This window comes from Gobio gobio, assembly GCF_949357685.1.
Source record: "Gobio gobio genome assembly, chromosome: 20".
Classification (NCBI taxonomy): domain Eukaryota; kingdom Metazoa; phylum Chordata; class Actinopteri; order Cypriniformes; family Gobionidae; genus Gobio; species Gobio gobio.
The window spans coordinates 45275360-45300143 of NC_137113.1; the positions used below are offsets into that span (position 1 = coordinate 45275360).

At 38.1% G+C, this 24784-nt stretch overlaps 2 protein-coding genes across 2 annotated transcripts in view; one reads left to right on the plus strand and one right to left on the minus strand.

Moving 5' to 3' along the window:
- The window catches only part of dnah9 (dynein, axonemal, heavy chain 9), a gene marked incomplete at both ends in the record, with an annotated part of 193344 nt that extends 188856 nt beyond the window's left edge, over window positions 1–4488 (minus strand). The window contains 3 exons of the mRNA XM_079845505.1: window positions 2305–2834; window positions 3645–3699; window positions 3826–4488. Of these exons, the coding sequence (XP_079701631.1) occupies window positions 2305–2834; window positions 3645–3699; window positions 3826–4488 (1248 nt within the window). The remainder of the gene's footprint in view (window positions 1–2304; window positions 2835–3644; window positions 3700–3825) is intronic.
- A 1393-nt stretch (window positions 4489–5881) lies between these two features.
- On the plus strand, window positions 5882–24164 carry LOC307143745 (cilia- and flagella-associated protein 337; the record flags this gene model as incomplete). Its single annotated transcript, XM_079845506.1, has 14 exons — window positions 5882–5959; window positions 6060–6231; window positions 6322–6368; window positions 6489–6626; window positions 6832–7020; window positions 12107–12298; window positions 14767–15018; window positions 15106–15270; window positions 16379–16528; window positions 16787–16962; window positions 20304–20443; window positions 22491–22639; window positions 22716–22933; window positions 24134–24164. The coding sequence occupies 14 exons, from the start codon at window positions 5882–5884 to the stop codon at window positions 24162–24164; spliced, it is 2097 nt and encodes a 698-aa protein (XP_079701632.1).
- Window positions 24165–24784: the final 620 nt, after the last annotated feature.

Genomic DNA, 24784 nt, shown 5'->3' on the forward strand with positions numbered 1-24784 from the left:
CACTGCGCTCGCGTAAACCTCCAGTTTGAACGCACGCTCGAATTGTGGAGCCGCTAGAACTGGACTGGAACACAAAGCTTTCGCATTTTCAAATGCGACTTGACACTCTTCCGTCCATACGAAACTCTGTTTAGGGCTGAGGAGATTAGTAAGAGGAGTTACTACCGTAGCAAAGTTCTTACAAAAACTTCGGTAGTACCCAATCATACCCAAAAACCGTCTTAATTCTCTCCGTGTAGTAGGTACCGGGAACGTCGTAATAGCCGCCACTTTCTCTTCTACCGGCTTTACTTGTCCATATCCTACATGCTTTCCTAAATAGGTCACTGTAGCTTGACCGAACACACACTTAGCGAGGTTAAGTGTTAACGAGGCACGTTCTAAACGTTTGAACACAGTACGCAACAGAGCCAAGTGCTCTTTCCACTCATTTGAAAAGATCACCAGGTCATCCAAATAAGCTCTACAATTTGGTACTCCAGCGAGAACTGTCTGAATTAACCTCTGGAACGTAGCAGGGGCGTTTCGTAACCCGAACGCCATGATATTATATTGTAGAAAGCAGTCCGGAGTTACGAACGCATATATCTCAGATGCACGTGGGGTCAACGGCACTTGCCAGTATCCCTTAAGCATGTCTAGTTTGCTCACAAACCTAGCAGAACCAATACTGTCTACACAGTCTTCCATTCTAGGAAGGGGATAACAATCAGGCACCGTGACAGCATTTACCCTTCGGTAGTCTGTACAAAAATGGAAGGAACCATCAGGTTTCTTTACAAGAAGACACGGGGAACTCCACGGACTATAACTATGACGAGCTAAATCATTCTCTAACAAATAGTCAGTTTCTGTCTTCATAGCGGACCTCTTAATCTCGTTAACTCGATAAGCATGTTGCTTTATCGGCTTTGCATCTTGCACATCAATGTCGTGCGATAGCACGCTAGTCTGTGATGGAACATCAGAAAATAGAGCAGGGAATGAGGTGATAAGAGCCACCACATCATGCCTTTGCTCATCAGGTAAAGAAGATAGATGAGAACTCAAATTGGACAGAATAACAGAGTTATCCAACTTACTACATTGTTGAGGAGTATTTCTCAGTAATAATCCATCCTCATCCACGTTCGCATCACCCACTGCAACAGACAAAACCTCAGACGTTATCAATACAGGTGCATTGTCCGTAACTTGCTTAAGTTCACACTCAGACCGATCATGATATGCTTTAAGCATGTTAATGTGGCAGACTCGTGTCTTACGCCTTCTTTCAGGAGTGCCTATCACATAATCCGTATCGCTGAGTTTTCGAACTATGTGATATGGACCAGAAAATCGAGCAGATAATGCAGATCCTGGTATCGGCAATAATACCACCACCTTGTCATTAGGCTGAAAAGATCGTACAACTGCGTGTCTGTCATATCTATCCTTCATTTCTGTTTGCGCATCCTTCAAAAATTTCCGCGCAAGATCACATGCACCATGCAGCTTCGCTCGAAATTGACTAACGTAATCTAGAACATTCGTTCGTTTTCCTGTTGTACTCTCCATCATCTGATCTTTCAAAACTTTTAACGGTCCTCGAACAGAATGACCAAAAACCATCTCGGCCGGACTAAATCCGAGCGACTCTTGAACACTCTCACGTACAGCAAACAACACTAAAGGAATTCCTTCGTCCCAATCCTTACTTGTGTCCATACAGAATTTTCGAAGCATGGACTTTAAGGTCTGATGAAACCTTTCAATCGCTCCCTGGCTCTCCGGATGATATGCACTGGAAACTCGATGTTCTATGGACAAAGACTTAAGAGTTTGGGTAAACACTCGCGACAAAAAATTCGTACCTTGATCGGTTTGGACAACTTTTGGAAGTCCAAAAGTAGAAAAGAACTTGGTCAAAGTTTTCAAAATAACAGGAGCCGTAATTTTCCGTAACGGAACAGCTTCAGGGAATCTAGTTGCTCTACACATTATGGTACACAGATATTGGTTACCTGCTCTCGTTTTCGGTAATGGACCGACACAGTCAACCAGTACCTCTTCAAATGCTTCCCCTATAACTGGGATAGGATAAAGTGGAGCGGGTGAGAGAACCTGATTTGGCTTACCTGCAATTTGGCAAGTATGACACGTACGACAGAATTTTGCAACATCTCGCTTCAATCCTGGCCAGAAGAAGTGTTGTAGAACACGATGGCAAGTTTTCGTTACCCCTTAATGTCCAGCAAAGAAATTTTCATGAGCCAAGCGCAACACATGCAAACGATATTTGCTTGGAACTACCACTTGATATACCACGTTCCAATCCAAATCCTGTTCAACCTTAGAACACCACTTCCGCATAAGTAACCCATCATCTAGGAAGTACGCCGTGTTTCTTTCCTTAGCAGCTTCAGAACTAATCACAGCGGCAAAACATTTACTCAACGAAGGATCATCATTCTGTGCAATGACAATCTGAGAGCGAGTAACGGGCAAACTCAACGACTCAAAACTTCCAAGCAAATTCTCCGAATTTTTCACATTAGCAACAGGTTCTAACTTTCTCTTAGTTTCAGACATTTTCCCATCATCTGCGAACATCGAACCTAACAATGAGTCAGCTAAGTCAAACTCGCCTTTATTCTTATCTGACTGAGCACGAGTAACTGCACAAGAAGCAAACACCTCAGGATGCAAACTACTGACATCTACAAGCGGACGAAGCACCGGGACATCAGTCACTTCTGGAGCTGGCAAGACTTTGCCTCCAGCTAAATCGTTTCCTAAGATAAGAGTAATTCCTTTTACCGGGAGTGATTGGCGAATTCCAACTCGTACAAAACCTGAAACCAGTGTACATTGTAAATGCACATTATGTAACGGAACAGGGACTATCTGCATTTCTATCCCACGAATCAAAACGTTTGAGCCGCAATATGATTCATCAGAGAATGGTAAAACATTAGAAATCATAATCGATTGCATAGCACCTGTGTCACGGAGAATACAAATTTCTTTCCGATCCTCTTCCCTTCCCGACAACGAAACAAACCCTGACATAACGAACGGTTTGTAATTTGGGTCAACAACATCAGTACAACACGATAGTTCAAAAGGTGATACGGTCTTTGCGAATGCGACGCTTTTCGTATTTTTAGCCTGCTGTTTAAGCCCAAGCACCGGACAATCAGCAATCAGATGTCCGAGTTTATGACAGTAAAAGCAGTCCTTTTGCTCTCTCGATTGCGAAATCTCAGACTTTATCCGAGCACCATGAACTTGAGAATGACTAACAGTCCCACTCTTATCAGTGCGCGTCACCGAAAATACACCCTTATGAGTGAGCATGAACTCATCCGCTAGAACGGCAGCTTGTGACAACGAATAAACCTTCTGCTCATTCAGATAGACCACCACACGTTCGGGTAAGCAACCTTTAAATTCCTCAAGCAGAATTAATTCTCTTAAGGATTTAACGTCATCAGTCTTAGTGGCACTGCACCATTTATCAAAGAGAAGAGCTTTCTCTCGCGAAAATTCTACAAAAGTCTGAGAAGAATTCTTCTTATGCCCCCTAAATTTCTGTCGGTAAGCTTCTGGAACTAACTCGTAAGCACGTAAAATTGCCAGTTTTACTGCATCGTAATTCATACTCTCCTCTAATGAAAGAGTAGAGAAAACCTCCATCGCTTTTCCCACTAAACGACACTGCAATAACAAAGCCCAAAATTCTTTTGGCCAACGAAGAGACATAGCGATTCGCTCGAATGCACTGAAATAGGAATCTACCTCAGTTTCACGAAAATGTGGTACTAGTGTAATGTGTCTACTCACATCGAATGACTCAGTTGCTTCGGATGACACGGTCGCCGGGGCAACAGTGGGAGTAGTAGACACCACAGAGGGAGCACGGACAACAGGGGCAGCGGGACTAACTCGAGGGAGAACTGGTGGCGCAGCGGATCCTCCCACAATTCGCATCGCGTCAAGCTCCAGCTGTCGCATTTTCACCTGCTTCTCCGCCTCGATCTCGAGTTTGCGAATTTGTAACCGCAACTCCATCTCCGCCTGCCGAGTCTGAATCTTCTCCTGCGATTCAAGTTGCAAACGGGTCAAACGGACCTTAAGTCTCGTTTCCCCTTTTGAGCAAACAGACATAGGGGAGAATGGTTCAAATGGAGATAACCCTGCCCTAGCATCGGCCTCAACCTCCACCGTAGGCGGTAGTTCCTCAACATTCCCATTCCCACTCCTATCACACATAGTTCTATCTACCTCCACACTGTTCCCAGCTGTACCTGTCTTTTCCGGCAAACTAAGCACATTCATCTCAACCAGACGATTACACACCATAGACTTAATTTCTACCTTAAGAGCCTGCTTATTTACTGAAATCTGAAAATGACTTGCTATCGCCACTAAGTCGTCTTTCCTACAAACATCCAATTCTTCTAACGAAGGACTTCCAAGGAACCTCTCTAAATTAAACGCAACCATAACGACGACGGCTTGCAACAGCACAAACAAATTCTCAAAATGCGCACAGTGAATCAAAAAGGCTGGATCATGAACTGGTTCTTTGTATATGGAATCATTAACTCAAACTTCGAAATAATCCAATTTGAGATCCCGGACGAGCCCCCATATGTTACGACCCTCCTTTTGATGTTAACAATCTAGGGATTGAGAAGGGGAACATTTTTAACCAAGTTCTGAATACCACCAGTAATGACCACTGTGTGCGTGATGAGAAAAACGAGACCACACAAATAACGGCGATTAAACAATTATTTAATAATTATAGAAACCAATAATTAACCACCAATGAATAAACTCATAATGATAAAGAAAAACAGATAGACATAAAATAAGATCTGGGGAGAACAAAGGGAAAACTGGATTGTGCCAAAGAAATGAAAATAATATAATCAAAAGAATCTTGCTAAACAGTTTCAAACTAATCCTAAGCTAAGAAAAGAAAGAAAAGAAAAAGTCTTCAGCGTCTGTGACGCCTTATACTTCCCTACACTACCTATCAAACACAAAAATACAGAGTGTGACACAAACCCACTAACCTAGTGTGTCTAAACAATCAATGTTCCTGAGTGTGCCCATGTATGTCACGTGACATCTTACCTAGCCCCTTTTCTCCATCCAGATTGGCTTCGCTTTAAATGCCAAACTTCAAATCTCTCACATGAGAAGTTTTAAGGGTAACTTAAAGCACTCAACATGACAAAGAGCAAAATGGCAACACACAAACTAAGTTCAAACAGAGAGAACAGAAACAAATGTAACAACAGAATCAGAACAAAAAGCAGTCTCTCGCTGTACGACAGCACGTCCCTTAAGAAGCGCATTCCACAGGTGTTGCTCGTCAGAGGAGAACGCCTTCAAACTAACACAGCCAATCACGTCATCAGGAGTGATTGACAGGTCAGACAGCCAATCAGCACGCCACCTGGTAGAGTGACAGTGAAAGAGACAGAGACAGAAAGGAACCTCACAGAAAACAGAAAAAAAAACTAAATACTCCAAACGTCCCTGGGGACGTAACACTATCTATCTATCTATCTGTCTGTCTGTCATTCTGTCTGTCTCTCTCTCTCTGTCTCTCTATCCGTCTGTTGTTCTATCTATCTGTCTGTTGTTCTATTTGTCTGTCTGTCTATCTATCTATCTATCTGTCTGTCATTCTGTCTATCTGTCTGTCTCTGTCTGTCTGTCTGTCTGTCTGTCTGTCTGTCTGTCTATCTATCTATCTATCTATCTATCTGTCTGCCTGTCTATCTGTGTATAATTTCTTATTATTTATTTTTGCTTTAGTCTCTTAGAATGTGTAAAAATTTAGTTTTTTTGTCCTACTATTCTAATCAGTCAGTCTCCACCTATGCGTTACGTCAGCGTCAGCAAGAGAGGAACTCTGATTGTGTGGAACAGTGATCTGAGCAACATAAAGCCACTTGAGGTGACATGTTAACATTTAATTCACGGTATTATATATGTACAAAAATAACATTTTGTGACCTAAGCTTCATGAGTCCAGAACTTCTCCTTCTTCCCTGTAGATGTGTGGGGACTCCTTTAGCAAAAAGCAAAATCGTAGGAGGTTCCAGGATTTGACCACAGACGCTGTCTACATGGCAAATGTTCAAAACATCGCAGTGGCAACCCTGACCAATGGCATCCATTTCTTTGATGTTACCACTGCATCTGGTTTTGAGCAGGTTCATTTGTTGGGTATGAGCCAACAAAACTGCTAGATGTAGTAGTTTGCGTTACTGCTTACATTTTGACCTTGTTGTCTGCTTCTCTCTATGTTGTTTTCAGGACTGAGTCATGCTGCTACTGCTCTATGTTATTGGTATGACACAGAGGTAGGCCGCTGACATTTCATGCCCTGGTGTTGAACTGGAATTTATTTTAAGCTTGTTAATTCTCCAAGCTAGTTTGTTTTTGTTTTTGTTCACTGTGAGTCATGTTTAATCTGCATCTAGGCTCCAGGAGAAAAGTGTGTGCTGATGTGGGGAGATGACAAAGGCTCTGTGAATTTGCTGTGGTTTCTTCAGCCTTTCAAGGGGCTCTTTGAAATACCTTTCACCAACCAAACTGGCCCATTGAAAATCTTTATGCCAGTGAGTGTGTGCATCTTCATGCAGGGATGATTGTAAAGTGATTTTGTGCCAAGCCATGGAAATGTGTGATGTTGTTTCTATGAAAACATTTGATACAACAACAGAAATGCATCTGTTAAAATGACTGCATTTATTATTATAAATCCATTTCTTCTACATATAAAATTGCATTTCACTGATGCTGTGAAAAATATTTCATGAACAGAATATATCTGCGCACAGTGCACTGATCTCCTATCAGCACATCCCAAAAATCCACAGCGAGCCGATCAACAAAATCCTGTATGAGCCCCACGATGAGCTCATTATTACATCATCAGAAAGTCCAGCCAGCTCTGTGGTCATCATTGATGTCAAGCAGAAGAGCGAGAAATACATTTGGAGAATAGAAAAGGTAATGATATATAATGTTTGTATCGATTTTATCTGCACTCCATATTTATCCTCTATGCCAGATAGATAACAGATAAACAAACACATGGATGGAAGGGTGGATGGATAGACTGACAGATATATACACTAACACATAGACAGACAGACAGGCAGATAGATAGATAAATGAACAAACACATAGATGATAGATAGATGAACAAACACATAGATGATAGACAGACATAGATGGATAGACAGACAGATAGATACACTAACACATAGACAGATGGATAAATAGATGAACAAACACAGATGATAGACAGACAGATAGATACACTAACACATAGATAGATAGACAGATAGATAAATAGATGAACAAACACATAGATGATAGACAGACAGATACACTAACACAGACATACAGATGGATAGATAGATGAACAAACACAGATGATAGACAGACAGATAGATACACTAACACATAGATAGATAGACAGATAGATAAATAGATGAACAAACACATAGATGATAGACAGACAGATACACTAACACAGACATACAGATGGATAGATAGATGAACAAACACAGATGATAGACAGACAGATAGATACACTAACACATAGACAGATGGATAAATAGATGAACAAACACAGATGATAGACAGACAGATAGATACACTAACACATAGATAGATAGACAGATAGATAAATAGATGAACAAACACATAGATGATAGACAGACAGATACACTAACACAGACATACAGATGGATAGATAGATGAACAAACACAGATGATAGACAGACAGATACACTAACACAGACATACAGATGGATAGATAGATGAACAAACACAGATGATAGACAGACAGATAGATACACTAACACATATATAGATAGATAGATAGATAGATAGATAGATAGATAGATAGATAGATAGATAGATAGATAGATAGATAGATAGATAGATAGATAGATAGATAGATAGATAGATAGATAGATAGATAGATAGATAGATAGATAGATAGATAGATAGATAGATAGATAGATAGATAGATAGATGAACAAACACAGATGATAGACAGACAGATAGATACACTAATAGATAGATAGATAGATAGATAGATAGATAGATAGATAGATAGATAGATAGATAGATAGATAGATAGATAGATAGATAGATAGATAGATAGATAGATGAACAAACACAGATGATAGATAGACAGACAGACAGATACACTAACACAGACAGATAGATACACTAACACATAGACAGATAGATAGATGAACAAACACATAGATGATGGAGAGATAGATACACTAACAGATAGATAGATAGATGAACAAACACAGATGATAGACAGACAGATATATACACTAACACAGACAGATAGATAGATGAACAAACACAGATGATAGACAGATAGATACACTAACACATAGATAGATAGATAGATAGATAGATAGATAGATAGATAGATAGATAGATAGATAGATAGATAGATAGATAGATAGATAGATAGATAGATAGATAGATAGATAGATAGATAGATAGATAGATAGATAGATGAACAAACACAGATGATAGACAGACAGATAGATACACTAACACATATATAGATAGATAGATAGATAGATAGATAGATAGATAGATAGATAGATAGATAGATAGATAGATAGATAGATAGATAGATAGATAGATAGATAGATAGATAGATAGATAGATAGATAGATAGATGAACAAACACAGATGATAGACAGACAGATAGATACACTAACAGATAGATAGATAGATAGATAGATAGATAGATAGATAGATAGATAGATAGATAGATAGATAGATAGATAGATAGATAGATAGATAGATAGATAGATAGATAGATAGATAGATAGATAGATAGATAGATAGATAGATAGATAGATAGATAGATAGATAGATAGATAGATAGATAGATAGATGAACAAACACAGATGATAGATAGACAGACAGATACACTAACACAGACAGATAGATACACTAACACATAGACAGATAGATAGATGAACAAACACATAGATGATGGAGAGATAGATACACTAACAGATAGATAGATAGATAGATGAACAAACACAGATGATAGACAGACAGATATATACACTAACACAGACAGATAGATAGATGAACAAACACAGATGATAGACAGATAGATACACTAACACATAGATAGATAGATAGATAGATAGATAGATAGATAGATAGATAGATAGATAGATAGATAGATAGATAGATAGATAGATAGATAGATAGATAGATAGATAGATAGATAGATAGATAGATAGATAGATAGATAGATAGATAGATGAACAAACACAGATGATAGACAGATACACTAACACATAGATAGATAGATAGATAGATAGATAGATAGATAGATAGATAGATAGATAGATAGATAGATAGATAGATAGATAGATAGATAGATAGATAGATAGATAGATAGATAGATAGATAGATAGATAGATGAACAAACACATAGATGATAGACAGATAGATAGATACACTAACACATAGATAGATAGATGAACAAACACATAGATGATAGACAGACAGATAGATACACTAACAGATAGATAAATAGATAGATAGATAGATAGATAGATAGATAGATAGATAGATAGATAGATAGATAGATAGATAGATAGATAGATAGATAGATAGATAGATAGATAGGTGAACAAACACAGATGATAGACAGACAGATAGATACACTAATAGATAGATAGATAGATAGATAGATAGATAGATAGATAGATAGATAGATAGATAGATAGATAGATAGATAGATAGATAGATAGATAGATAGATAGATAGATAGATGAACAAACACAGATGATAGATAGACAGACAGACAGATACACTAACACAGACAGATAGATACACTAACACATAGACAGATAGATAGATGAACAAACACATAGATGATGGAGAGATAGATACACTAACAGATAGATAGATAGATGAACAAACACAGATGATAGACAGACAGATATATACACTAACACAGACAGATAGATAGATGAACAAACACAGATGATAGACAGATAGATACACTAACACATAGATAGATAGATAGATAGATAGATAGATAGATAGATAGATAGATAGATAGATAGATAGATAGATAGATAGATAGATAGATAGATAGATAGATAGATAGATAGATAGATAGATAGATAGATAGATAGATAGATGAACAAACACAGATGATAGACAGACAGATAGATACACTAACACATATATAGATAGATAGATAGATAGATAGATAGATAGATAGATAGATAGATAGATAGATAGATAGATAGATAGATAGATAGATAGATAGATAGATAGATAGATAGATAGATAGATAGATAGATAGATAGATGAACAAACACAGATGATAGACAGACAGATAGATACACTAACAGATAGATAGATAGATAGATAGATAGATAGATAGATAGATAGATAGATAGATAGATAGATAGATAGATAGATAGATAGATAGATAGATAGATAGATAGATAGATAGATAGATAGATAGATAGATAGATAGATAGATAGATAGATAGATAGATAGATAGATAGATAGATAGATGAACAAACACAGATGATAGATAGACAGACAGATACACTAACACAGACAGATAGATACACTAACACATAGACAGATAGATAGATGAACAAACACATAGATGATGGAGAGATAGATACACTAACAGATAGATAGATAGATGAACAAACACAGATGATAGACAGACAGATATATACACTAACACAGACAGATAGATAGATGAACAAACACAGATGATAGACAGATAGATACACTAACACATAGATAGATAGATAGATAGATAGATAGATAGATAGATAGATAGATAGATAGATAGATAGATAGATAGATAGATAGATAGATAGATAGATAGATAGATAGATAGATAGATAGATAGATAGATAGATAGATAGATAGATAGATAGATAGATAGATGAACAAACACAGATGATAGACAGATACACTAACACATAGATAGATAGATAGATAGATAGATAGATAGATAGATAGATAGATAGATAGATAGATAGATAGATAGATAGATAGATAGATAGATAGATAGATAGATAGATGAACAAACACATAGATGATAGACAGATAGATAGATACACTAACACATAGATAGATAGATGAACAAACACATAGATGATAGACAGACAGATAGATACACTAACAGATAGATAGATAGATAGATAGATAGATAGATAGATAGATAGATAGATAGATAGATAGATAGATAGATAGATAGATAGATAGATAGATGAACAAACACAGATGATAGACAGATAGATACACTAACACATAGATAGATAGATAGATAGATAGATAGATAGATAGATAGATAGATAGATAGATAGATAGATAGATAGATAGATAGATAGATAGATAGATAGATAGATAGATAGATAGATAGATAGATAGATAGATAGATAGATAGATAGATGAACAAACACAGATGATAGACAGATAGATACACTAACACATAGATAGATAGATAGATAGATGAACAAACACAGATGATAGACAGACAGATAGATACACTAACAGATAGATAGATAGATGAACAAACACATAGATGATAGACAGACAGATTATGGGTAGACAGACATAGATCGATAGACATTTAGATAAACAGATTGATAGATTGAGCTCCTTTGTAAGTCACAGTTCAAAGGGATGATGTTTTCCATGGGAAAAGACAGTCACAGACCATTTACAGTAAAGCTAAATATACACTCATGATTCAGAGAGGTTGTTGTTGTGGTTTTTAAAGGGAGTGTTCAGACCCCAATAAAACATCTTCATATGGTTGTTTTGGCGAATATAAAAACAGACTATTCCCCAGTATTTTCCATTCTGTAATATTCAGAGTAATAAGCCACCCCAACAGTAGTTACACTTTTAATTGCTGTGTATTTTGTTTTATTGTGACTCACTCATAGTCAGACCAAATTGCAACACGACTATCAGAAAATAATGACACAACATTTGAAACCCATTCACTATGTGTTCATCTCCTCCTCCTCTCTTCTGCTGTAGGGAGTCAAATGTTTTGACTTTAGCTTCTCTCTCAGTCTGCTGGTAACTGCTGGAGTGGGTCCTGCTGTCAGACTGTGGAACCGCAATGTGACCTCCCGCCCAACTGCGGTTCTGCTCAGTCACCAGACTTCTGTGGTGGATGTGGTTATTCACCAAGCATTGGGAAAGATCTTCAGCTACTCTAAGGACGCTGTTAGTTTTCCACCTTCTAAATGTCAAAATAGAAAACAAAAGATCCAGGGGCTGGATTCATGAAAATCTTCTTAAAGCTACACTGTGTAACTTTTTTAGTCTATTCTTAGCTAAAAACACTTAGTTCTTTCAAAAATATATGTGCTCATTAATGTATATTTACTTCTTTCAAGTAATAAAGTATTCTCGTAAGTTTATAATATGCCATTGAAAATACATAAGGTAATGGGATCCAACGGTGGTCGCCATGTTGCCCCTCCATCTTGAAAGTACATTAGCCAAAGAGGGACATACCCGTAAATTCAAGCTTCGCCTTTGGCGTTTTAACCGGTTTTAACACTTGATGGCACTGTACAAAATTCTCTGCCTCGCGCATATGCGCGTCAACTTGTTCAGACTTGTCTGGTGCATGTGCAGAGAGTTTTCATCTCAGCAGCTCCAGTAACAGAGTTATATGGAGTTTTCCTGGCTTGTTTATTCCTCAAAAGTCTGTTTTTCCTTGTGTGGTATTTCTGTGCGTTAATAACTCCGTAAGTAATAATAGTTATTGTCATTGTAGATGTGTTTCAGAGTGTGTCATCACGTAATTCAGTTGATGTCACCTCAGAAGTATTTTTGTGTCAACATACAATAGCATAATGCTCACCTATTTTGTTATCAACAATGTTTATTCGTTTATAGAAAATATTTGATTGTAATGTATGTTGATGGAAATATGTATCAGGTCTGATCGGCATATTAACAATTGTTATACAGAGCGCACTGCAGTGCTAACGTTAAAGCGGCGCACACACTTTTGTAACCGGACACCGCTTGTTAGCAGCAGCAGCGGCAGCTCCGCTCCTTTTAATGCAGCTGCATTTAGCGCCTATATATGGTACAATAAGCTCTGGTTTACGGTTACATTATACAAATGTAACTTATAAGTATACCGGTAGTTATACAGTTCTTAACTGTGTATGTATATTTACCATCCTTATTTGTTCTCTCACAGAAACCACATTTATGTACATATCCACGCAAACCTGTTTATGCCTTGCAATTGGATGACTGAATAAACATTACTATCATCAAAGTTCACTCTGGATTAGCTGCAGTTCTTTCTAGCCGAATAATTAGGCCAGTTGAGTTCCAACCATCCCACTGCGCACAGAATATCCCACAGGCACCGTGTCGAATGTGGACGAGGTCGAGCTGGAATTCATGTTAATCTTGGTCTAAATCGGCCACCGTAGGAGTTAAAACGAAATCGGAATTGAGAGGAACAGAAACTAAAATTCACTGGATGGTCATATACAAGTTCACCACTAGATGGGGGAAAATATCACACAGTGTAGCTTTAAGTAAGCAGAATTTAGCAGTTGCAGTTTTTCTCAGTCGCTTTGGTACATTTCTCGAATCCTCGACATTTGTCGCACAAGTGCATTTCTCAAAACAATTCGTACAAATAGCAAAACACCATGGATTACCTGCAAAAGCCAGTCTCTTGCTCAAAATCCTTAGTTCATCTCTCAAAAGTAAATATCTGTGTCAATGAACATGTCAGTGCCATCAGAATGACAAGTCCTTGTGTCATTGTGTATGAATAAGACAGTCAAATTGCTTAGTCATATTGTCAATATAACTGTACTCTGGAGGGATGTTCTGATGTAAATATGGCTAAAATTTTGATGACAATTATTGTAAATTGTAGGTTACACCTTAGTGTATGTGGGAGTTTGAATGCAAGAGACTGGACAAGATTCACATTTATGCTTTCACTGTTTGTACTGTAATTTGTTGACAGACCATGTCATTGCGATACAGAAAGGAAAAGACAGCACTGCATAGCACAAAGAAAAACACCCCCAGAAAAACAAAAGTAGAAATGTGAACGTCTAACGGAAATGTATAGAAATATGCTTGACATTTTATGACAACTTGTTCAACCATTTTGCATGTAAAGACTTTTGCTATGAACTAATGCCTAAATGTTGTGGGGGGTGAGACTATTCAACAGAGACCCATTATAATACATTTTGATCAACATGACATAAGCAACTGATAATGTAGGAAACAGCAGAAAATTGTACATAATCATTTGCATGGATGTACACAAGCATTTGCAACTTGTTCAAAGAAATGAGAAACTGCTTTTTTGATGTGCACAAGTGACACAATGATGTGAAGATTGAACAGGTAGTTTTGAGAATTTCAATTCTGATCTGAGAAATGTACCAAAGCGACTGAGAAAAACTGTAAGAAGAATTTTACTCTAAAGAATCTTTGTAAATCCAGCCACTGGTGTTTGGTTTTCATTAGCGTAAAACTGGGCAGATTTGTTTTGCATCAAAAGTTTCATTCCAGTTTGATGCACTGGCTGTTGGCATGAGAAATGGAAATCATGCATTGCTTACATGCAATAAAAGTCAAAGATAAGGAGTTGAAACGCAAGTCAATAACTGGTCTATATCCGTGTCACCTTCCAGGTGCTGAAAATATGGGATATTACTTCTCAACAATGCGTAAAGACAATTGAGCTGATATTCCCCAATATCCAAGCATGCGTTTCCCCAGAGCAGGGCAGCTTTCCTCTGCTCCTCAGCCTGACTGCGGATCCTGTGCTCCTGGTGACCTGCAGGGAGTATCTGGCCAAGCTTCGACTGACCGAATCCAACAAAACAGAATCCAACAAGTCTGGCCTGTACACCTGTGCCCTCTATAATCCTCATCTTGCACAGGTTGGTGTTTGGGTTTGTTTGATAGATGGTTTGTGGACTGAACATTATAGGTTCTCATCTTTAATGTGTATTTTGTGCATGGTCAAGGTAATCACAGCCTGTGCTGACTCCACATTGACTGTGTGGGATGTGAAGACAGGAATTAAGAGGGTGGAGGTAAGAAACGCTCATGGTAAGGAGGAGGTTTCCTGTATGGCTCTGGACGTACACCAGCGCAGACTGATCTCTGCAGCCACCAATGGCACTATCAAGGCAAGTGTGAGATTTATCACAAGTTTGGGTAAAAAAAATCAAGCCTCGATCAGATGCATTAGTAGTAGTTTTCAAAGGTTATCAGTCTGACAAGAAATAAAGTGTGCACTTTCCATTTTCTGGTGCTCTAGGATTTGCCAAAGTGAGCTTTATGCTTGACAGACATACAGGAATTTTGTTGTTGCATATACTTATTAGCAACGCATGTCGATGGCGTCATATCTGCGTTCCCCTCGGTTTCTGGTTTTATTTTGCAGAAACGCTTTACTCTCACTGCAGTGTGAACAAGTGTCATTGCAGCCGCAGAGAAAAGGCACAGAGTAACGTCATAACATCATTTTCAACACACTCAGATGTATCTAATATGATAAACAGAGCTGCGTTACCTCATACTCATGACCGGAAAAGCAGAATTGGCGACTATGCCATAATAAAAGTCCCGCTGCTCGCGAGGCGTGTGTTGCGTTCATCTCATTAACAGTAGCACCAGCGGCCTTGTTCAGCTCCACAACACTCGGCCCTGCTCTGCTTCAGACTACAATAACATTAATAATCACATCCATGTACATGATTTCTACCCGAGTCCTATCCCGATTTTTTTCCACCGGCTGTGAGGTGAAGGCGACATCTCCCATGAATCCGTGCTCAAACTTGGCGTCATCTAACTACGCCTTTGTTTTGAATAGGTGACCTCTAGTGGACGGAAAAGTTACATAGTGCAGCTTTAATGCAGATTGTCTGTCGTTCTTACTACTTTGAGTAAAGATAAAGGATGGAGCAAGATTTGTTTCACAAACTTTACATCAGTCATTCACGTTAGTTCTTCCAATGATTCATCATCTCGCACTCGGATTGATAAAACGGGGGGATTTAGAGAGACTGATTCATCCGTCGAGTCATTTGAGAATCATTTAAAAATGGGATGTGCAATGTATATTATGAGAAAATAATAAAAGTGTTTTTTGACTTTTGATGGATGTAAACCTGTTGTAGGAGATGCCGAAACAAAATTAGAAACCTTTAAAAAGGCATCATTGGGGCACTTTTAAGACGTTTGAATGAAACGTTGATGACTGAACTTTGTAACAGGTACGTTTCCTTGCTATAGGTGTGGAACTTACTGAATGGCCTCAATCTTCATAAGCTAGAAACCGTCTCCAACACAAAGGTCACCGGGATCATCTGTCACCATGACGACCAGCTTCTAGCCACAGGCTGGAGTCGACAGATCTCTCAGTATAGCATTGCGTTTTCAAAGGTAAGGGCCAGTTTGAGTCTCCATCATACACTCTTTAATGGCTACTTAAATGGGCTTTCAGACAGAATACACACATAATGTGCATTTTTCTGGTTATGGCTTTCATTCTCTTCAATTGGGTGTGTGCTTTTGTGCTCATACCTTGAGACATCTATGACAACAAAGTGGGTTTTAATGGAGGTCTGACCCAGCACAGAAGCTGACACAGCAGAACTGGAGACCTAAAAGACATTTACTGAAGTGTTTCTGTGAGTACAGGACATCTATGTCAAAACAGACCTGTCCTGGAAGTCTGGTTATCAGCACAGAGAGGATATCCTGGCGATGGATCACTGTCTAGGTCTGGGACTTCTGGCTACTGGGAGTTACGATGGAGTGATCATTATATGGACGCTGGCTCTTCAGAAGCCCATCACACGACTGCAGCAAGGGAAGTTAGTATCAAATTACTCCGCAGCGAGCAGCCTTACTATGAATAATTGTATTCTCCTTGCTTATTTGAAATAAAAGTGTTCAATGTACTAAGTACAATTACTAAACGCTAAACTCCCCCCAAATGCACCTAGACTACTTTTGGAGAATAAGTATTCAGCAGCTTTCTAGCCAATCATAACACAGCTTACAAATGAGCAAAAACAGCCTGTTTTGTTGTAAGGGTCAGAGAGAGGGTGGAAAACAAAATGTTTCTGGATAAGAAAGCATGACTAATAATATATGTGGAATTCAGAGGGTAAAATAATAAGCTAAAATGTAGGGAAAGTGTAGAATGCACCCTCTATTATATCCCTGCAAGGAGCATAGTAATTATTTATATTTTTTTGTAATATTAAAGTTGCATGATTGATGTATCAGTAAAATCCCCAGAGAGTCATTTCATAATTAAATCATGCACAGTGGAGGAAAAAAGATAGCGAACATAAACAGAAGCTCAAATGAACATGCTTATATATATATATATATATATATATATATATATATATATATATATATATATATATATATAATATTGTAGTATATTAATTTTACCATGGAATGCCAAACAATTTGCAAGATTATTCAAGTGCCATTGTCTGAACAGGAAAATTTCCAATTTCTTAGTCCATTCTCTCAGCAGCTAATAATTCATGAGTTCACACTTACAAATAAGTCGGATAGATTAAATTGGTAAACGTATTTGGCGTGCTATCCGGGGAGAGGGCTCTGAGCTTGGTAATTGGCCCGAACGCAGAGTACCACCCCCTCCACACCTTTAGTTACCTAGTGAGTGAGAGGAGATGGGTTGGTGGAGGGAATCTGAAGACTGTAGAGAATCCTTAGGTGAGTTTGACTGTGATTATATATGGCTTGCCTTCGTGCTGATTGGGTAGATATGTAGATTACTGATTGTAGACAGATGGTGACACCTGAGTAGCTTATTTTGACGTGTTCCTCCCAAACTATGTTAATAAAATATCATTTCACACAACAAGATGATTCATTTTGCTATTCTAACCAGGCATAATTAAATGATTACTTGCATTTAACAGACCTGCAACATGTTTCTGGATTTTGAACCACCAGTTGAGAACCACTGCATTAAAGGGATAGTTCATAAAAACATAATTACTCACCATTGTGCGCTGGAATGAAGTGGTAAATTATTATTTTTGTGCAAACAAAGCACTTCATACAATTGAGGTTAAAGGGGACATTACACACACAGTTTCTGCCAATTCTGTTAATCTTGAGTACCTATAGTGTAGTATCGCATCCTTCATATCTCCGAAGAGTCATCAGATTAATATAAGCCAGATATAGAGTTTAAGAGTCACGAGCGCGCAAGCACACACAAACAATTCATCATCGCATTATCATAACTTTTGATTCTCTATACGTTTTTATTGTTGACATTACATGCACTTACGCGCCGATTGCCAACAAAACACACACATTTGATGCAGTTTCACTCATTGCCTGTGGTTGCGACTCATGATGGGATCTTTTATCGCTCCATCTTTCAGTTTCAAACGATCTGTGAATCCAGCGTCGAACTGGACCTTGTTTATAAAACATTTGTCAACAACATTTGTCTCCTTAAAGGGTTAGTTCACCCAAAAATGAAAATTCTGTCATTAATTACTCACCCTCATGTCGTTCGACACCTGTAAGACCTCCGTTCATCTTCGGAACACAAATGAAGATATTTTTGTTGAAAGCTGATGCTGAGAAAGGCTTCAGATAGGCCTCCATTGGCATTCAGTGCATTTACACTCCCAAGAGCCATAAAAGGCACTTAAAACGTCGTTACAAAGTCCATCTCACCACAGTGACTCTACAATAATTTTACGATGCGACGACAATAGTTTTTGTGCGCAAAAAAAATCTAAATAACACCTTTATCCAACTTGTTCTTGTCTTCCGTGTGTGCCTCCACGACGCATGCGCGAGAATATGACGCAGATCCGGCGTTCGGACACATGACCCAGAAGCGATTTGTTTACAAGCAGAGGAAGACGCGCATATCTAAGCTGTTGAATTCTACATTGATCGTGCTTTAGGTCTCGGCGTAGTGCTCAAAATGGGGCTAAAGTGTGCATTTCATGGATTCCCGAACGCCGGCGCTACGTCATATTCTCTCGCATGCGTCGTGGAGGCACACGGAAGACAAGAGGTTGAATAAAGTCGTTATTTTGATTTTTTTTTTCGCACAAAAACTATTGTCGTTGCATCGTAAAATTATTGTAGAGTCACTGTGGTGAGATGGACTTTGTAACAACGTTTTAAGTGCCTTTTATGGGTCTTGGGAGTGTAAATGTACTGAATGCCAATGGAGGCCTATCTGAAGCCTTTCTCAGCCATCAGCTTTCAACAAAAATATCTTCATTTGTGTTTGAAGATGAACGGAGGTCTTACGGGTGTCGAACGACATGAGGGTGAGTAATTAATGACAGAATTTTCATTTTTGGGTGAACTAACCCTTTAACGCTGGATTCTTTGGGAAGCTGAACAAGGTTATCTTTATCACTCCTGTGCAGTGCTGCTGACAACTTCCGTAACCTGAATGACGCACTCTAATGTGATGGGCGTGCTCATGCTCTTGCTCTCGCTCTAGTTGATGTGCACACGCTCTTCCAGGAGAAGTGCCCATACAAGGAATCCCTTTGTAATGTCATACAGGGCCAAAAAAAAAAGACTTTCCGAAACTCATGCGAGTCTTGAAGGAGTGTATTTGGCACAGAAACAACAACTTTGGCCATATTTAGCATGATAATCCAGCTCTTTAACAGTGTAAATGAGTCAGAATGCATAAAATAACATTAGACACCCACTGGAGTCACATGGATTACTTTAATGATGTCTTTATACCTTTCTGGCTTAAAAGTGGTAGTTGCGTAGCTGTCAATGGAGGGACAGAAAGCACTCAGATTTCATTATAAAGATCTTCATTTGTGTTCCGAGAGTGAATGAATGTCTTACGGGTTTGGAATGACATGAGGGATGACAGAATTTTATTTTTGGGTGAACTATCCCTTTAAGACCTATTTTAATGGTATTTATGGTATATGTGAGATGGTGGTCCAGTGGGTTAAACCATGGAACTTCAATCCCAGCGGTCACCACCAGTGTGTCCTTGAGCAAGGCACTTTACTCCATGTTGCTCCAGGGGGATTGTCCCTGTAATAAGGGCACTGTAAGTCGCTTTGGATAAATGTAATTTATGCATAAAATGCATAAATGTAAATGTAGTTGACAGAGTGAAGTAATGTATTACCTGAATATGCTTCTGTATGTGTAGAGTTCAACTGCCCGTTCATAGACTGCTGTTCTTGCAAAAACGAGCTCAGCAAAGTCATTTGAGAAGCGGCGCTGTGCTGCTCAGCTCACAGGCCGGATCCGTCTGCTGGTGGAGCGTCTATGGGCCCAGACACAACCATGGTAAATATGATAACTGAGAGGAACTGACGACAAGTTAACACATCACGAACACCGCTACATAGACCTTTTTTAATTGCCCCCTACTTCAAAAAACGCAATATATACACTCTGTCAAAAGTTTTTTAATGTTTTTGTCGAGGTCTTATGCTCACCAAGGCTGCATTTATTTGATAAAAACAGTAATATTGTGAAATATTATTACAATTTAAAGTTGCTATTCATTTTTCTATTCAGTAAAGTATTCAGTGTTTCAGTAAAGTTTTCTATTCAGTGTCACATGATCCTTCAGAAATCATTCTAATATGCCGATTTGCTGCTCAACAAACATTTCTTATTATTATCAATGTTAGAAGCAGTTGTGCAGTCCCAAATAATAATTGATCATATTAGAATGATTTCTGAAGGATCACGTGACACTGAAGACTGGAGTAATGATGCTGAAAATTTAGCTTTGATCACAGGAATAAATTACATTTTAATCAAATAAATGCAGTCTTGGTATGTGTCAATAATAAGATTGTGTCTACACTGGATGCGAGTGGACTCAAGCAACCATTGGAAACCCATTTGTCCTTTGTGTCAGAAATAGTGCCAGCGCTTGAAGTACGTCAGACACAGAATGTGCATTCATTTACTGTCACGGATTACTTTGCGTTGTGCCGCATCCAGTGTAGACAGCATCACTGATTATAATGGGTTACATTTGCTTTTGTTGTGTCATGCTGCTTGCGTCTGTCGACACGGTGTAAATGTAAATCCCAAAATGCCTTGCTTGTTGGTGCCACGAACACTCAGAGGTGGACAGTAACTAAGTACATTTACTTGAGTACTGAACTTAAATACACTTTTTGAGTATCTGTACTTTCTCTCAAGTATAATTTTTTCTCCATTTGAAAGACAAATATTGTACTTTTCTCTCCACTACATTTCTATCAAGGTCCTCGAAGTCGAAAGTTATTTTTGCAGATGGCCTATCAGTAATAACTCATGAAGTTCAATGATTTCCCAGCATTTTTTTTAACACTGATCAGCTGATTGCAAAATGGAAGACAGTTCCTCGGCACAGTGCGCACACCCATGGCTACACTTAGAAAGTTTTACATTTTTGCCTAAAATGAACCATATCACAGCTTTTAAAAAACTTGCCGTCCAACCTGCGGAAGAATTTTGAGGTGTGATTTCTGGTGAACGCTTGAAATGGAAATTGTCTGTGAATTTTTTTTTTTTTTTTTTTATCTAAAATTTCAGTATTGCAGTGTTAATTTTGTTGACAAATAAAAAAGATTTCACAGACGAAAACGAGACGACAACTAAATAAAGCCAGTTTTGAATGACAAAAACTATTACAATTTAAATTTTCCTCAACAAATAAAAATGAAACGAAAATGTTATGGAGGGACGATTTGGGAAAAGATCCAGTCAGAACTGATGTGACCAATACACACAAAATGATGTCAAAATGTCAGTTTTGGCGAGTATTAAGAATATTTACACAGTTGATTTGGGAGAATATCAGATGTGTATCAGTGTATTGGATCTGTGCATTCGGCCTTAAATTGACAGCAGCTTTGTAACTTTTAAACAAGTATTGAAATGAGTTCAAGATAGTTGTATGCTAGCATGTTGGATGGAGTATCACTGACTGGCACAGCGTGTTCATTCATACAACAATGCAACAACAATAAAATAATGCATTGACATAAAAAATGAAATTTACTTTTGATACTTAAGTACTTTTAAAAGCAAGTACTTCTGTACTTTTACTTAAGTAAAAATCAGTTTTTACAACTTTCACTTGTAACAGAGTAATATTTGACCAGTGGTACTTTTACTTTTACTCAAGTAATGGAGTTGTGTACTTTGTCCACCTCTGCGAACACTTAACAATCTACCAAACTGTTGATCTGCTGATTGTTCATGGGTTGTCTGAATGTTGTTCACAAGAGCTGGCTTCAATCTGGTCGGCTGGCTTCTGCTCGGTTTCAGTTGTCAGAAAAGCTCAGAGCAATAGATGAATGACTTGTTTTGTCCATCATGTCTGATGCAGGACAGTTCTATGTGCCTGATGAATTGGATGAGAGTGTGATGGGTTTAAGCACAGACCAGGAAAACACTCTACTTGTCACTGGAGACACCACAGGGTCCATCAAGGTCTGGGACATCTCACAATATGCCTTATCTCCTGGAGATATGGAGGTATGGAAATTACCTTTTTTCCATTAGGATGAATTGCTGAAGGCAATCCAATTTACAGTATGAGTGTCTCTCTCAGTCTGCAAAAGAATTGCCTCCAGTGTTACACTCTTGGAGGGGCCACGAGAGGGCGATAGTGAGCAGTGAGGTCCTGGTGTATGAGTCTCAACTCTTCGTGCTGAGCGCGTCGGTGGACCGCAGAGCCTGTCTCTGGACCCGTGAAGGAGGTTGTGTGGGCTGCTTTGGACAAAAAAAGCAGTGGGATCTGAGCAACCCAGACACTTATCAAACCAACAGGTATAACTGCACTTCAGTTATTAGCTTAAACAATGGCCAACTCACTCAGCATGTGCAGATGGGTGAGCAAGACCAGTTTCAAAAAGCCCAGTGCGAGGAGACACTTGACCTCTTGAACTGGCCAAGAAAAGCTGACCTTTGCTGTGGCTGCTATCGGGCTGTGTACAAACTAAAAGAAAGACTTCTAATGATTATTGATAAATTGATTCTTAAAACTTGCATTGACTTACCCCAGGGTCAGGTGACTTCATTTCACAATGCCAAAAAGCTGAAATCTCTCCAACAATTACCATCAACACATCCAGGCCTAATTACAGGGGAGTGTGATTGTTCCATATTTATAAAGTTTTCCCAATTTTATGCCATGAGAAGTATGACCCACATGAATTGTGGGAATAACCCAGCTTGGTTCACAGTAAAAATCTGCTGCACACAAACTCCGCAAGTGCTACAAGTTTTTGTCACTTATAAAATGCTCATAAAGTTGCACAACCATCTTCACAAATTTGTAATGAGGATCGTTTATAAACATAAATATAAATATGTCAACAAAAGAGGTCTCTCTGTGGATTTCTGCCAAAATAAAAGCTCTAAAAAAATTAAATAATAATAAATTAAGACAGCAATAACTATCAGTATTGTAATTTTACTGTTGTTCTATAAAATAAAATATTTTTATTATGGTATAAATTATTGCATAAATATTATTATAATTTTATAATATAAGATTATTATTATTATAGTCATATTAAATGTGAGGTTTTTCTTCTTTATTGCCCTTCTTTTTTCTGTACAAAATAACTTTTTTTGTAAATAATAATAACTGTTCTGTATTTTACTGGTTTACTTATATAATTAGAGATTGAATAAAATATATATTTTTAAATACAATTTAAGTCAAAGATTTTGGGACGTTTTACTTATCAAATTGACTTTTTTTATTTCAAATAAATGTATCTTGTTTTAAGGATGTTTACATATCTTAACTGGAAAACTTATAAAAAGTTCTGCATTCCCCACAAAAGCAAGAAGATACTGTAGGTAGTCAACCCAAACTAGAAGCTGGTGTGACTGTAGATCATTTGATCGATCTCCATGTATGGAAGGTTAAGTTTGGTTCTGAACTCAATGAGAAGCTTTAACTAATACATCTGCTCAGTAAAAGTTGTCTGTGTCATATATCTGCTGTTTATGCACCAGGCATGAGGCAGAACGATGTGTTGAAGTGTAGAAAAGTCCAGAGAGACCATTCATTTGATTATTATTTCTGGAGTTGTCTGGAAATTACTAATGGTTACGGACAGGCAGGGGAAATAGGACATCTGTCAAAGTGTCTAGTCATGATGAAGAATCTCTCCACAGGCTTCCTCCTCTGAAACTGTTTAGACTTGTTTTGGACTGAATCCATCACATACACAGACAAGATTATAATTATACAGCTTCTCTCTTAAAGGGTTAGTTCACCCAAAAATGAAAATGATCCCATGATTTACTCACCCTCAAGCCATCCTAGGTGTATATGACATTCTTCTTTCAGACGAATAAAATGAGTTATATTAAAAAATGAAATTTTTTGAAGTCTATAAAAGTGCATCGATCCATCATATAACTGCTCCGCACGGCTCTGGGGGTTAATAAAGGCCTTCTGAAGCGAATCGATGCATTTGTGTAAGAAAAATATCCATATTTAAAACTTTATAGACTAAAATAACTAACTTTCGGCCGATTGCCTTCCGTATTTAACTTACCGATATTTATCTTACACAAACGCATCGATTCGCTTCAGAAGGCCTTTATTAACCCCCCGGAGTCATGTGGAGCAGTTATTTGATGGATAGATGCGCTTTTATG